This window comes from Amborella trichopoda, chromosome 6 (assembly GCF_054954075.1).
Source record: "Amborella trichopoda isolate Santa Cruz 75 chromosome 6, AtrichopodaSantaCruz75HAP2 v2.0, whole genome shotgun sequence".
Lineage (NCBI taxonomy): Eukaryota > Viridiplantae > Streptophyta > Magnoliopsida > Amborellales > Amborellaceae > Amborella > Amborella trichopoda.
Genome location: NC_142341.1, coordinates 48642997 through 48656484, shown reverse-complemented (window position 1 = coordinate 48656484; position 13488 = coordinate 48642997). Strand labels below are relative to the sequence as shown.

Below are 13488 nucleotides of genomic sequence, written 5' to 3'. Positions count from 1 at the left end.
ACTATCCATGGAGATTTGCAGCATATCCTTGTAATCTTGACTGTTCAAATTGGTTAGAGAGTGGAGGTTTCATGTGGGTTAGTCCGCATGATTTATTTTATCTTTTATTTTTTTCTAATAACCTTACTTTGGAATTTAAGATGCTTTTTTAACCTACTCGTGTGGTTTACCTAAGAAGAGAGATATACGGGTTGGAAGAATGAAAGAATGGGGGTTTTTCTAGAGTTTCAATGAAATAGTCGGTATAAATAATAAAAATGATAAATATTGTAATTTGGACAATAAAATAGTGTTAATGGGGATTAAAAATTATTTCATTTAACTTAATCAGGCCCTATGGACTTTCCATAGTTCAGGAGGGCCCTTAGGGGATATATGCCTTTCTCCCCATAATTATTCCATCTATCATTAATAATTATTCCATCTGTCATTATGTTCGATACATACACCGATAATTTTCACCTAATTAGTTCAAACATTTCCTTCAAAAATAACAAGGAAAAATATGAATCAAGGGTCATAAACCTCCTACAAAATCATGGGTTAAAATATCTCAATTAGTATTGGAGAGTTTATTTTAAAATTCTCACCTCACTAGAGTGCCTCATCAAATACTATCTCGAAAAAACTCTACATTCGTTTGTTCAAAGTTGGGAATCTTGAAGAAGCAAGAGGTATTTCGTCATGTCATTTGCATGGAACATATTGGACATTGAGAACTTAAAGCCCGTTTGGATTCTTGGATTTTTCAATCATGGGAAAAGTCAATCCCATCAATGAGATTTTATGGAATTGAGATTTCCTATAAATGTCAATTATCTATTTGGATCTAGTGTTTGTAAAATCAAACAGTAATGGTTAACCGGACATGGGGTTGGGAGTGGTTTGAATCGGAACCCGACCGAGGACTAACCGGTCAAGTAGATTTTTTTTTTTTTTTAAAATGTCTAAACCTCCTCAAAAAAAAAAAAAAAAAAGGAAATATTTATATTAAGTGTATAATATCTTATAACATATAGTTATCTTACAAAAAAAAATTGAAACCACTTTTTATAAAATAATATTTGAATACTATGGTCCTATATATTAAAATATCTTAGAATATTTTTTGAAGACATTTTTGTCATGTAACATATTCTTCCAAGAATTAACATTCATCTCAAATCTTACATCGAAAACTTTATAGTTTTTTTCATATAAAAATCGCTCACATTAGGAATGAAAGTTTATGCACTGTTTTGCAAATAACAAAAGTAGTGTGATGCTACGGAAAGTTTATGCACTGTTTTGCAAATAACAAAAGTAGTGTGATGCTATAAAATCAAATAAAAATGCCAACAAATTAAGACAAGAAATGGAAAGGACCTCTTCCATATAGTTAGATAAAAGCATAATTAATACAATATTTTTTTACTCAAGTTAAATAAGGCATACTTCACAAAAAGTACATCTCATGATATGCAACAAAACTAAAAATCAACGCACTATATACTGATTTGTTCTATTGTTCTTATATGTATCTACGATATCCATATCAGAGTGTTGTGCATTGATTTTATCAAAAAATAAGAATAGTAGAACAAAAAATTTGATCAAAAAATATTTTTATTAAGCAAAATAGAAAAACACTTCCCATGTTTATCATAAAATATAATTTTATTAAAAAACTATAAGTTTATCAAAAATTTTAATATGCTCTCTCTCTCAGACTTAAATTTTGAGATAATCTCTCTCTAAATGTTTTGAGATATTTCTCTCTAAAAAAAATTAAATAGTTCCTCTCTCTAAAATTTATTATAGTTTATCTCTTTAATTTAAGATTTGAGATAGTTTATCTCTCTAAAAAATTAATATGGTCTCTCTAAAATTTTAAATTTGAGATAGTTTATCTCTAAAAAAATTGTATATTATTTCTCTTTTAAAAAATTTGTATATTTTATCTCTCTAAAATTTGATATAGTTTATCTCTCTAATATTTTAATATATTTTTTCTATTTAAAATTTGATATAGTTTATCTCTTTAAAATTTTAATTTTTTTTTGTTCTTCAATAACAAAAGGCACCCAAAAAGAAGGAGCCCAAAAATCCATACTCCTTCACCTTAACCCCTTTCTCAAAAGACGGAAATAATAAAAGCGTAAGTTTGGATATTGTGTGGTATACAAGTAAGGCGCGACTCTAGTTCTGGTGTTAAAAAGCTTATGATGACTTGAAAACAAATGTGTACCTGTAGCTGTAAAATTTAAACTTCTAAAAAGTGTTTAAATAAAGCAGATTTATAAATATTTGAAATATTAAAAATAAACGATTAAGATAATTTATTATAAGATGTATTATTTTTAAAACTTGAATTTCATTTTGTTATTTATATTCATACGTATAGAGATCGAGAAAATCAATTAGAAGAACGAGAAAATCAATTAGAAGGTTTTCCAACTCTAAAACACTAATTTCAAATGTTCATGATGTAACATATATTTTCCAGCATAAAAAAGCATATAACTCTATTTGGAATCACAATAGCATTTTTATGGCTTGGGCATGTATACTACCTCAGTGCTAGAAATCCTCGTGATAGCCTTAAAATATATTTTTAAACTTAATTATAACATTTAAAGCGAAAAAAATAGTAGAGACCGAGCATTTATATGAAAACTTGAAAAACATAAAAATTGACAATAAAAAAATATATTACAAGATGTACTATTTCCAAAACTTAATTTTTTTTTTTTTTCATATCTTTGCATATTGAGGTCGAGATGATCAGGATATTTAAGCATCAAAACATCATCTTCTAGTAAAATTTTTGAGGCGTGCTATAATTTGATTGTTTACAGCCTCGTACTTATATAAATTTTTTTAAAAAAATATAGTTAAATACATAAATATTTTAAGTTCGAAAGAAGTACATATAGAGTGGAGGCTCGCTCAACACTATCAAATTAAAGCCCACCCTAAAAATTTAACTAGAAATCCCCTCAAAAATTTTATTGGAAGAGGTTGTTTTAATGCTCGAATATCTTAAATTTAATAATCTTTAACTTCAAGATGTATGGACACGATAAAAACATAGGTTTCAATATTTTAAAATAGTAGATCTTGTTACCCATTTTTGATCCGTCAATTTTCAAGATTTTCTAATTTTTCGTAGATCTGTTTGATCTACGTTATTTTTTATTTTTGAAGCTTTAAATTTTTTAATTAAATAACTACAAATATTTGCACTTTTTCAGCATTGAAACCACTCGACACTATTTGAAGGTGCGTTTTACTTTTGATTGTTTAGAGCCCATAGTTTAGATTGTTTGATTTGTGATATCGTAGTCAATTGAATCTTCACTGCCTGATACTCTCTGTCTCTCTCTTCTCTCGCTTTTTTATTTGTTGTGAGTTAGGTGATTCGTAATTTGTGACTGTTCTAGATTTTGAATAATAACTATCGAAGGGAAATATTATCACACCAAATCTAGGAAATTTTTGATTATTTTGAGGAATTAATGCATTTGCATTGAACTCCTGATTGTAATATTGATCACTTTATTTGTGATCTGATTTCTGTTGAATACTGCATGATGAAGTTGTTCATCAGTTTTCATTGAATTCCTGTTTTTCTTTTATTTTCCCTCATTTTTTATTATATTTTCCCTCAAATTTTATTCTAATTTATATGCATTAAACGGCATTTTGAAAATGGCACGGTCTTTTCGGTGCTTCCATGGCACCCATGAGCCTCGAAGATGCAATTATTTTCCATCTCTCTCTGTACTCCTAGTTTTCTCAGTTTATTCGCCGTCTACCTGTTTTCTCCATTAATTTCTTTCCTATTTCAATGGTGATTAAAAAATGATGCAAGGCTTTCCTAACCTTCATTTGTTTTGGTTTATTCAAAGTAATTTTGTTTGTAGGGAAAATACTCATTGATCACAATTTATGGCGCCATAGGCAAAACCACACTACTACTTCAATTATGAGGCGAAGAGGTTCTTCCCTTTCATCAAAGGAGAAGAAAGTCCACTTTAATGAAGATCATCGAAAGACATCTTCATTCTACGCTTCTTCAAGGAAGGTCTTCCTTTTCTGCCTGGGCTTTAGGGCATTGAATTCTTTGCTCGTGCAGACCTACTTCAATCCCGATGAACACTGGCAAGCTCTTGAAGTAGCTCATCGGATTGTGTTTGGGTAACCTCTGAAACCTTAAAACTCTATTACAAATTCGTTAATTCCTTTTTTTCACTTCTATGTTATTTGTCTGTTTGCCTTTTATTTATTTTTAATAGAAACTAGTAGGGGCTTATAGCACTGAATAAGTAATCTCTTTTTTGTTTTTTTTGGTTCTTTGTCTTCTTTGTTGGTTTTTGGTTCTTGGAAAATCAGATACGGGCACCTGACGTGGGAATGGAAGGAGGGGATTCGAAGTTATCTTCATCCTCTGATGTTTGCTGTCCTTTATAAGCTCCTTGCATTCTTGAAACTAGACAGCCCATGGTTTATGGTAATGATTGTGAATTACAAAAATTTAGCCCTCTTTTCATGTCATCTAGTATCATTAAATAATGACCAAATGGCATTCAATTGCTATTCTAGAGGCACATTTTGTGGATTATCTTTGTGTTTCTAAATTTATGGAGAATATTTATTTGATGATGATAAATTACTTATATGCAAAATCTAGATGTGAAAACTATAGTTGAGGTTCAAACGTTTATCATGTAATTAACTGCCACTTGACTCTTAAATTTTTTTCTTCATTGTTATTTATGAAAAATGAAAGACTCTTCATTGGTTTATTCAGTAATAAGAGGGTGTGTGGCTTACCGTGAACAGTGTTATAGTTAGTACTTTGTGAGAATATTAGTTTAAACAACTGGTTAGAAACTAAACCTTTGCTGATTAGTTTCTTGCCACTCTTGAATTCCTTTTTTTTCCTAATATATTTAACTTCCCCTTGCTTTAACTCTACCATTGCCGGTCCCAAGCCCGGATGAGAAAGGAGGAGGGTTGTTTTGGGTTATTAGTCAGCATAAAACTTTTGCCACATCTCTATCATGAATCTCGATTCAATGTTATATGCTCATGCTAGTGTATTTCCTATACTGACAGAGGGTATGGCCCTTGATAGAGCATAATGGTAGAATATGATTTGTATACCAACCCCAAATTGTTGGGATAAGACTCAACAATGATGATGATGATGATGATGAACTTCTCTTTGCTTATAAGGCAGCTAGTTGCACCATTGGTGTAGGTGTTTTGGCTGTTCTTTTTAATCGTATTCTCTATTATCCATGTTCAGCAGTTGCTAAACGTGCACTGCATTTGTCTCTTTAATGTTTTGCTTTGCTCCTCAAAAGCAAAGGCCTTGATCTTTCCTGTTCAAGTTACTGCGTCTTGAAGACAAAAGCCTGTGAATGCTGATTGAAGAGTGGTAGGCACCCTTTTGGGTTGAACGGTGGGCTGCTTTAATTTCTCTAGAAAACTACGGCTCATGAAAGAAAGCTAATGGGGTGGAGTCGGTCACAATTTGGACACTTGAGACAAAAAAGATCTCATTGGTAACTGAGGTTAGGAGCTTTGATCCACTGGAACAGGAAAGGCATTTGTTGATACCGGAATAGAACCGTGAACACAAGCACGAATACCCCTCCAAGAAACTCTCAAGCAAGAGGAGATTTTTTGGAAACAAAGGTCAAGAATCAAGTGGCTGCCAGAGGGGATCAGAATACTGGCTTCTTTCACAAAATAGTGAACATTAAGAGGTGGATCGATATGATCACAAGCTTCCATTTGGAAGGAAGAACTGTAGAAGGCTACCATGAAGTTTCCAAAGCTGCAATATAGTATTCCAAAAGATTATTTACAGCCATATGATCGAGAAGGCCACAAACAAGTGACATCAATTATCATTAAGTCTCAGAACTAAGTGCATGAGACATGGAGTAACCATTTGAGGTGGACAAAATACAGCGAGCTATCTTCCATTTCGAGTGGGATAGAGCTCCAGGTGCTAACGGATATCCTTTAGCATTTTTCAGATCTTCTTTGATGTTATCATAGATGATTTCATTGGCGAAGTTAAAAGAAATAATTCACAAGGGGATGAATGCGACCTTCATTACATTAATTATGAGAAAAAGAATGGCGAGGAATTCAATGACTCCCTTTTGATCAGCCCAGTAGGCTGTACATGCAAAATTCTGATGTGGTTCGGGCAGCTAGACTTAGGGAAGTGCTTGACCAAATTATGTCACTATACCAGGAGGGTTCACCATGGGCTGAAAATTTTTGCATGGAAACCTAATAGTAAATCATTGCATTGAATGGAGATACTAACGAGGTCTAGTTTGCAAATTAAATCTGTAAAAGGCCTATGATCATGTAGATTGGGGCCTCCTTGGTCTTGTAGTTGATGGGTTTTGATTTTGGAGGAGGTGGATAGATGGATGCATGTCAAGTGCCTCCCTTTTGATCCTCGTCAATTGTGTGTGTTGTGGGTATTTCTTTGCCATCTTGGGCTTGAGATAAGGAGATCCATTCTTGCCATTCCTTTTCTTGATGATGGTAGACGTACTCAGTGGGATCTTTGATAACCCACTCCCATGGACTGTTTTATGCTTAGGGCGTGTTTGTTTGGGGGAAGGTTGTTTTTTGAAGGCAAATCCTTCCTCGTTACTATATCACTTTCGCATTTGACGTGTGGAAGTGATACAATGAAAATGCACTTCTATGTTATAATTTTGGGTCTCATACGAGAAGGTGTTTTTGGGCCATTCACATTATAAGATGGAGAAAATTGCCCTTTGCCCTACCTTGTCTCACAGAAACATTGTTGTAAACTCTGCAGAATTCAAAGAAACTCGGAAGCCCAAACTCCAAGCTCCTTTCATGGCACCCACAGTGACGACAATGAAATTCTCTCTATAAAAATGATAAAACCAAACCTTCCTCACAAAAAATGACAGAAGCCCAATTCATAGCTCTGGAAATTCCTCAAGCCCCACCTCCAATCTCCTCTAAGCTCTCCAAAGATACAATTACAAACCCACTTATCCACTCTGAGAATTCCTCAATGGAAATCAATAATTTTTATGCTATACTTGTTTAAAGACTAGCAAAATTGTAATTTAAATAAAGATTTAAGCTACTATAAAAAAGCATTGTACTAGTTTTCAACTGCTGATGTGTTATTATATCTTTTGTTGATAGAAAAAAAATGTGTTTTTCAAAAATGGAGTTCTTGTGCTTAACACCATAAAGCCAATATTAATTTAACTGTTATGTGGTTTATTTGTAGATGAAGGCTCCAAGACTTTTCCAATCGATATTTTCTTCAATTGGTGATCTTTACTTATACAGATTTTCACGTCGCTTATTTGGTGAAAGGATTGCACAGTGGGCTGTATCCTCTTTATGTAAAGATACGGTGTGACTTATTTGAACAGATTGATTTGCATTGCTTGGTTTTTATTGTTCGCATTCTTTGTTTTACTTAATTCACTTTCAGCTGTTTTGTCAGTTGTCAAACTGGTTTATGTTTTTCTGTATCACGAGGACTTTATCCAACAGCGTCGAGACAGTGTTAACTATAATGGGTCTATTCTACTGGCCATCTTTCAATAGTCATAGCCAGCAAGATGCAATGGCTTCAAGAAAGCTTGCTTTAATTATAGCAGCAGTAGCTTGTGCCATCCGGCCTACAAGTGGTATTCTATGGTTATATCTTGGTCTTGTGCATCTGTTTGAGACCCATGACAAAGTGAAATTCCTGTTTCTTGAAGTCTTTCCAATAGGGTAATTAATTAACCAAGCCAAAGTATCTTCCTCTTCATTCATATCACTTGTGTAATATGCCCACACATGTAAGGTTGTTTCTATCTATTTATAACCCTGTCATAGAATACAATGAGATGTCGTTCTATGGTGGTTTTGGGATCACATTCTGTCTGCTGAAGCCCTTTAAATGGAAATTGTACAAGCCTGTGCATTTGAAGAAATTTCTTATCATATATGTTGGTTAAACTACTTTTTCAAGTTAAAATTGACACTGCAACTTTGTCAGGAAACATGCTCCTTTGTATTTTACTTGAAAGCTCTGGTTGTTGGCCTGAACTTTATATGGCCTTAGATTTGTCTATATTATTGTAAGAAATACAAGGATTGCCTCCATTTTCTTCATTCTTTCTGATTTTAAGCAATCTGCAATACTCCTTATTGGATGATTGTATTGTGATCTTCATAAATTAAAGGAAGCCATGTCACCAGTACATTTTATATTCCTAGATGATTTTTTTACCTTGGTTTCAATTTTCTTCCATAACCCTGCAAGGTGTATGGATGAAATTTTATCATTGGATTTGGTATCTACAATGGGCATTTGTGTATATATGCCTGGTTTCCTGAGGCAATATGTATTGTTGGGTTGATGTTTTTTTATTGTAGCAGGGGTTTTGTGCTCATGATCACATATCTACTGGACTGGTATATGTATGGGGCGAGGACCTTTGTTCCACTCAATTTTCTAAAGTTTAATTTTCTTTCCTCTGGTGGGGATTATTACGGCACACACAAGTGGCACTGGTACTTCACACAGGGTTTCCTGGCAATGTTGTTCACTTTCTTACCTTTCTCAGCCATTGGAATTTGGAAGTCGAAGGAATGGAAGCTTTCTGGCCTTATTGCATGGGTTTTGGGACTCTATAGTTTCCTTGGTCATAAAGAATTCAGGTATGTGCAACTTTATTTAAATGTACTTTGTGAATGTATGGTTTCAGATATCTTTACAGTTGCTTTAGAGTGAAACATGGAATTTGTTGGTTGTTATTGGATGTGATGACAGGTTTGTGTTGCCAGTGCTACCATTGGCTTTGATCTTCTCTGGATATACATTAGCTGTGATGGAAATTCCTTCCGATGCAAAATTAAAAAGATCTCAAGACAAATCCCAAAAATCCTTCTGCCTTCGGGGTCCTTTGATACAGAAGGTGGTTGTCTTCATCTTGCTTCTAACAAATGTACCAATGGCCTTGTACATGAGCTTGGTTCATCAGGTGATTGCTGTTACTCATTTTCATCAATTGAATTTTACTCATATCTGTTTATTTCTTAGTTATTTACTTGTTTTTCTGTCTAATAATGCTAATGTTTTATCTCAACTATCACCTGTTTGCTGTTTGTTTGTTTGTTATTTCTTTGATTCTGGGTTTGCTTGTGCGCCCACGCTCACATGTGTGTGTGTGTGAGGGAGGGAGATACCTTCCCGCTCCTTGATGTGATAATTGTACTGCTAATGCTGTTTATCTTTGAAGCAAGTATCTCTCTCAAACTATAAGAAATTTATTTTGAAAAAACATATAGATTTCAGTTCAAATTTTCTTGAAACGCAGTGTATATTTTAAAAAGCCTCAGATTGCTTGATTCATGGTAAATGCCTGATAATGGAAGTTTTCACACTTGATTAGATACCCTGACAACTGAAAGGAGAGAGAGAGAGAGAGTACATTAATTTATAGGCTACTTCTGTACGATTTTTCCACCCCAATTTCTTGATGTTAGGTGTATCCTTTTTAGGTCAATTTTTGCACAAGACATCCTGTTGACCCTAGAAAATGTCCCCATGAGAAAAGGGTTGGGAAAAAAGACCCTTAAAATGTGGTTTTATGTGATTAGAGGAATTGTGGCAGGATTAGCTGTCTATTTGGAGAACTAATATGTCTATGGTTAGATGTGCCTTTTTTTTTTCTTTTGAATTTGCGTATCTAGTGTTTTTAGGTTGAGCCCCATATTTGGGGGGAAACAAATTAAAAAAAGGGATTGTGAACTTAGGGGGTGAGCTAGTATTTGCTATTGGAGGGTTATTCCATTCGGGAATCAGGACTGGAAACAAAGCATCAATCATATAAAAAATGCCTGGACATCTTACAATTTTTTATACTGAATGGACTTAGTAAAATCCTTGGAATAACCTGCTTCACTAATCTATCCTTCTATCACGTTCACTGTTCTAATTTGAGAAAGAGTGAGAGTGTGTCCTCATATCTGGAGTAATATGGACTGGTAGTCATCCATAATGGAGTTTAAGTTTTTCAGGCCATAATTTTCAATTTTGATTTTTTTCAGTAGTCATATACCTCAAAAATTTCACCGCTCAACTGGGAGGTGATGCTAATGGAGACGAGATAATTGATCTCTGGTTGATGTCATTTTATAGTAGAGATAATTGTAAATGATACTTCCTATGCGTTTTAATGTATGGTTTGTGGTAGTCAGAGAGGAAGCGAAGATGTGATGGCCTTCTTAGCCAAGGAGGCAGTGGAGGGTAAGGTTGCCAGCACTATTTTCTTGATGCCATGCCATTCTACACCTTATTACTCCACACTCCACCATAATTTGCCCATGCACTTTTTGGACTGTTCCCCTAGGTGAGAATCGCCAAGCTCCTTTTACATCATCCTCTGATTGACTTTGTTATATCCAGCAGTGCATATCCTAACTACTTTTGGATTGTTATTGTAGAGTTAGTTGAGATTTGACTCTTGCATGTATGTCATCATCTTTGACATACAACCATTGGACACCTACATGCAATATACGTCACAGCTTTTCACTATATGAATGTTGTGTTAAGTAACCACTCGTTTATTTTCTGATCCATATGAGAATTCTGAACAAAATTACTTCCTCCTTGCAGATGGTTATTTGGAAGGCATTAAGAAACTATATGAGCATTCTATCAAAAAGGAAGGGAAAAAAAAACAGGAGGAAAAAAGGGGTCATAAATTGTAGCCACTTGGCTGCTCGTATTATGCATTTGGCAAAGTCAAGGATAGAAAGTATCGTTTTCAATAAAAATCTTATATTTAATGAGAAATGTAACAAGCCATATATAGGAAAATCAATTCCTTTCTTCCTAAAAGTGGTGGTAAATTTCTATAATTGCTTTCAGGCATATGAAGATAAGCATTGCTGTCAAACTAATGTTCGAAGTAACTCCTCGTGAAGACGAATGCTTAATTTTGTTAAACCTTGAGTTTTGGATATGTCGGATAGAAAATCTCAGATGTGTGTATGCATGTGTGAGTGCATGCTTGTGTGTGTGTGTGCTTGTGTGTGTGCATGAGTGCCTACTTGATCGTTTGTGTATGAAAATCTAAACCTCAGGATCTGAACCATTTTGAAGGGCTAGGGGCTTCCCACTGAATGCTGTCAATGAATGTTTATTTTTCTTTGCAATGATGAAGGCATCTTTCCTTTCCTTTCACAGGATTTTCCATAGTAAAAACAACGGAAGTCCTAGTGAACATGTAAACAGTATATTTGTCGAATCTTGAGTCTGATAAATTAACTAGAAACTTAGCCATATATGTCATGTCAGGTTTGTGTGTTCGCATAACAAATTCTATAACCCCAGGACCAGAACTATTTCGTAAGGCTTTCCCATTGGAAGTTGTGAACTAATCTATATATTCTTCTTTGCAGCAATGAGAAAGGGTATGTTGATGAGTCAGAGCAATTTGCATCGGACCCAGCTGGCTTCGCATCAAACCTGCTTCGAAATTTATCTTCTCCAAGTCATGTGGTGCTCTTCGATTCTCATGAGATGCATTTGGCTCCAATTCTATCGTTACATTCCTACAGGCTGGTACTAATTCCTCGTTTTTTCTTAAGTTTTGGTTCCTTTTTAAGAATTTCATGGCTGTTATGAAAGTCACCGTTCCTTTACATACTGGTGTTGCAATCATCAATTAACAGATCAAGAGGCTCTTTCATGCACATTTTAAAGTTGACCGAGAGCTCCAAGCATCTGTCCTGATTTATGCAAGGGAAGTCCAGTGATTGAGGGCAGCCCAGATGGATAATTTCAAGTTTAGGGCCAGTTCAAATGGGCCATTTGACAAATTCCCATGTCTCCTCCTGCTCACTTGAGATAGGGAAAAAAAAGGATTTCTTCATTAAGTGGGGCAGAGATGGTGGCCCTTTTCGAGTAAGCAGAGCAGAGAATCAGGACTTCTGATTGCTGGTGTGAACCAAAATTTCCCTTTTCACTGTACCACATAAGTGGGTAAGAGGGAATGAAAAATTTCAAGTGGCCCGTCCAAATAGCCTGAAGTAGTGCTCAAGTTTAAATATACCTCAGCAGCTACCGTTATCTATTGGATAACATATTTTCCATCGAAATATTTAATGATATTTGTACTCCTGTTACGAACCCTCTGATTAATGTATTGCCCCAAATCATTTGGGAACGGTTTGATATTCTTGGGACCTCCTTGGTTTGTTCATATGAGGTTTTGAGACATTTTAATGATTCTAGCATTTTTGTTCTCTATGATTTATTACTCAGAAATTTTAAATATCATTCCCAGGAAAATGATTGGCTTAGTCTCACACATTGTTAGCTAAACTGATTACTCTTTTGCTTTTCTGAATGTTTTTTCTCCTAGGTTTTGCATTAGAAAAAATTACTGTTATACCACATGAGGTGAAAATGGAATGTTGGAGGATATCCTTATGTAATTGCTGATGTCAAATTTTTTTGTAAAATAGGTGAGAAAGGAGGAGAGGGAAATCCTTCGATAGTTTTTTAGGGAAATATGATGCGCCTTAAAGAAAAAAATTGAGAGGCCAAAGCGAAATAAATAAAAAAATTTGGGGGGGCATACAATATTTTCCCTATTTGAAAAGAAAAGAATAAATTTTCTGGAGGTTAATTTTGTATGGCTACTTAATTAAGTGCCAAGAGATTTTTAGATGATCTCAAATTCTCTAAATCTAAAAACTACTCTATTGTTTAAGAACTTGATATGATGTTGACAAATTTAGATAGGACTGCAAAATTGGATCATTGAATGGAAGTTAATGTACTTTGGCTGAAATTTAAACCAGTATGCTACATAACACTCAATAAACCAAATAACTTGCCAAATTGTTATTATTATTACTATTATTAATATAACTATTATTATTTTAAATTTTCTCTTAGCCAAACCTATTGTCATGCACATACTTATCAAGCCCTTTTTTTTTTTCTTTTTCTTTTGTTTCTCTTTCCTTTCATTTGAACTATCAAAACTATCGCATTACTTCTCTTAGTACAGTGTTGTAGTTTTTTCTCAGCGGTTATGTCCTTTATTTGTAAGGCTTCTCTCTCTCTCTATATATATATATATGGGAAACGTTTATATAGAGCCGAGGCTCTAAAAGCCTACCTCAAAAATTTCACTAGAAGAAGTTGTTTTGATGCCCAAATATCTTTAAATTGATCATCTTGACATCAAGATGTACGGACATGAGAAAAAAAAAATTGCAAGTTTTGGAAATAGTGTATTTTGTTACGCATTTTTTCCCGTAAATTTTCATAGATATCTCGATCTACACTATTTTTTAAGCTTTAAATTTTATAAATAAATATGAAAATATATTTTAAGGCTATCACAAAGATTTCTAACATTAAAACCACATTTCTTTATATTATTTGACGTAGGCACTAATTGA

At 34.0% G+C, this 13488-nt stretch overlaps 1 protein-coding gene across 11 annotated transcripts; it reads left to right on the top strand.

Annotated features, from left to right (window-relative positions):
• Window positions 1-2939: 2939 nt before the first annotated feature.
• Window positions 2940-12364, top strand: LOC18441905 (Alg9-like mannosyltransferase family). 11 transcript variants are annotated; one of them, XM_020671975.2, is made up of 10 exons: window positions 2940-3261; window positions 3906-4179; window positions 4375-4492; window positions 7292-7396; window positions 7502-7788; window positions 8440-8721; window positions 8834-9044; window positions 10264-10415; window positions 11473-11635; window positions 11746-12364. In XM_020671975.2, the coding sequence occupies exons 2-10, from the start codon at window positions 3968-3970 to the stop codon at window positions 11827-11829; spliced, it is 1614 nt and encodes a 537-aa protein (XP_020527634.1). In that variant the 5' UTR covers window positions 2940-3261; window positions 3906-3967; the 3' UTR covers window positions 11830-12364. The 11 variants fall into 11 exon arrangements, 8 of the variants coding, with proteins under 8 accessions (XP_020527634.1, XP_088725065.1, XP_020527636.1 ...); XM_088868939.1 differs by having other exon boundaries at window positions 3070-3261; window positions 3943-4179; XM_020671977.2 differs by having other exon boundaries at window positions 3162-3261; window positions 7514-7788.
• Window positions 12365-13488: the final 1124 nt, after the last annotated feature.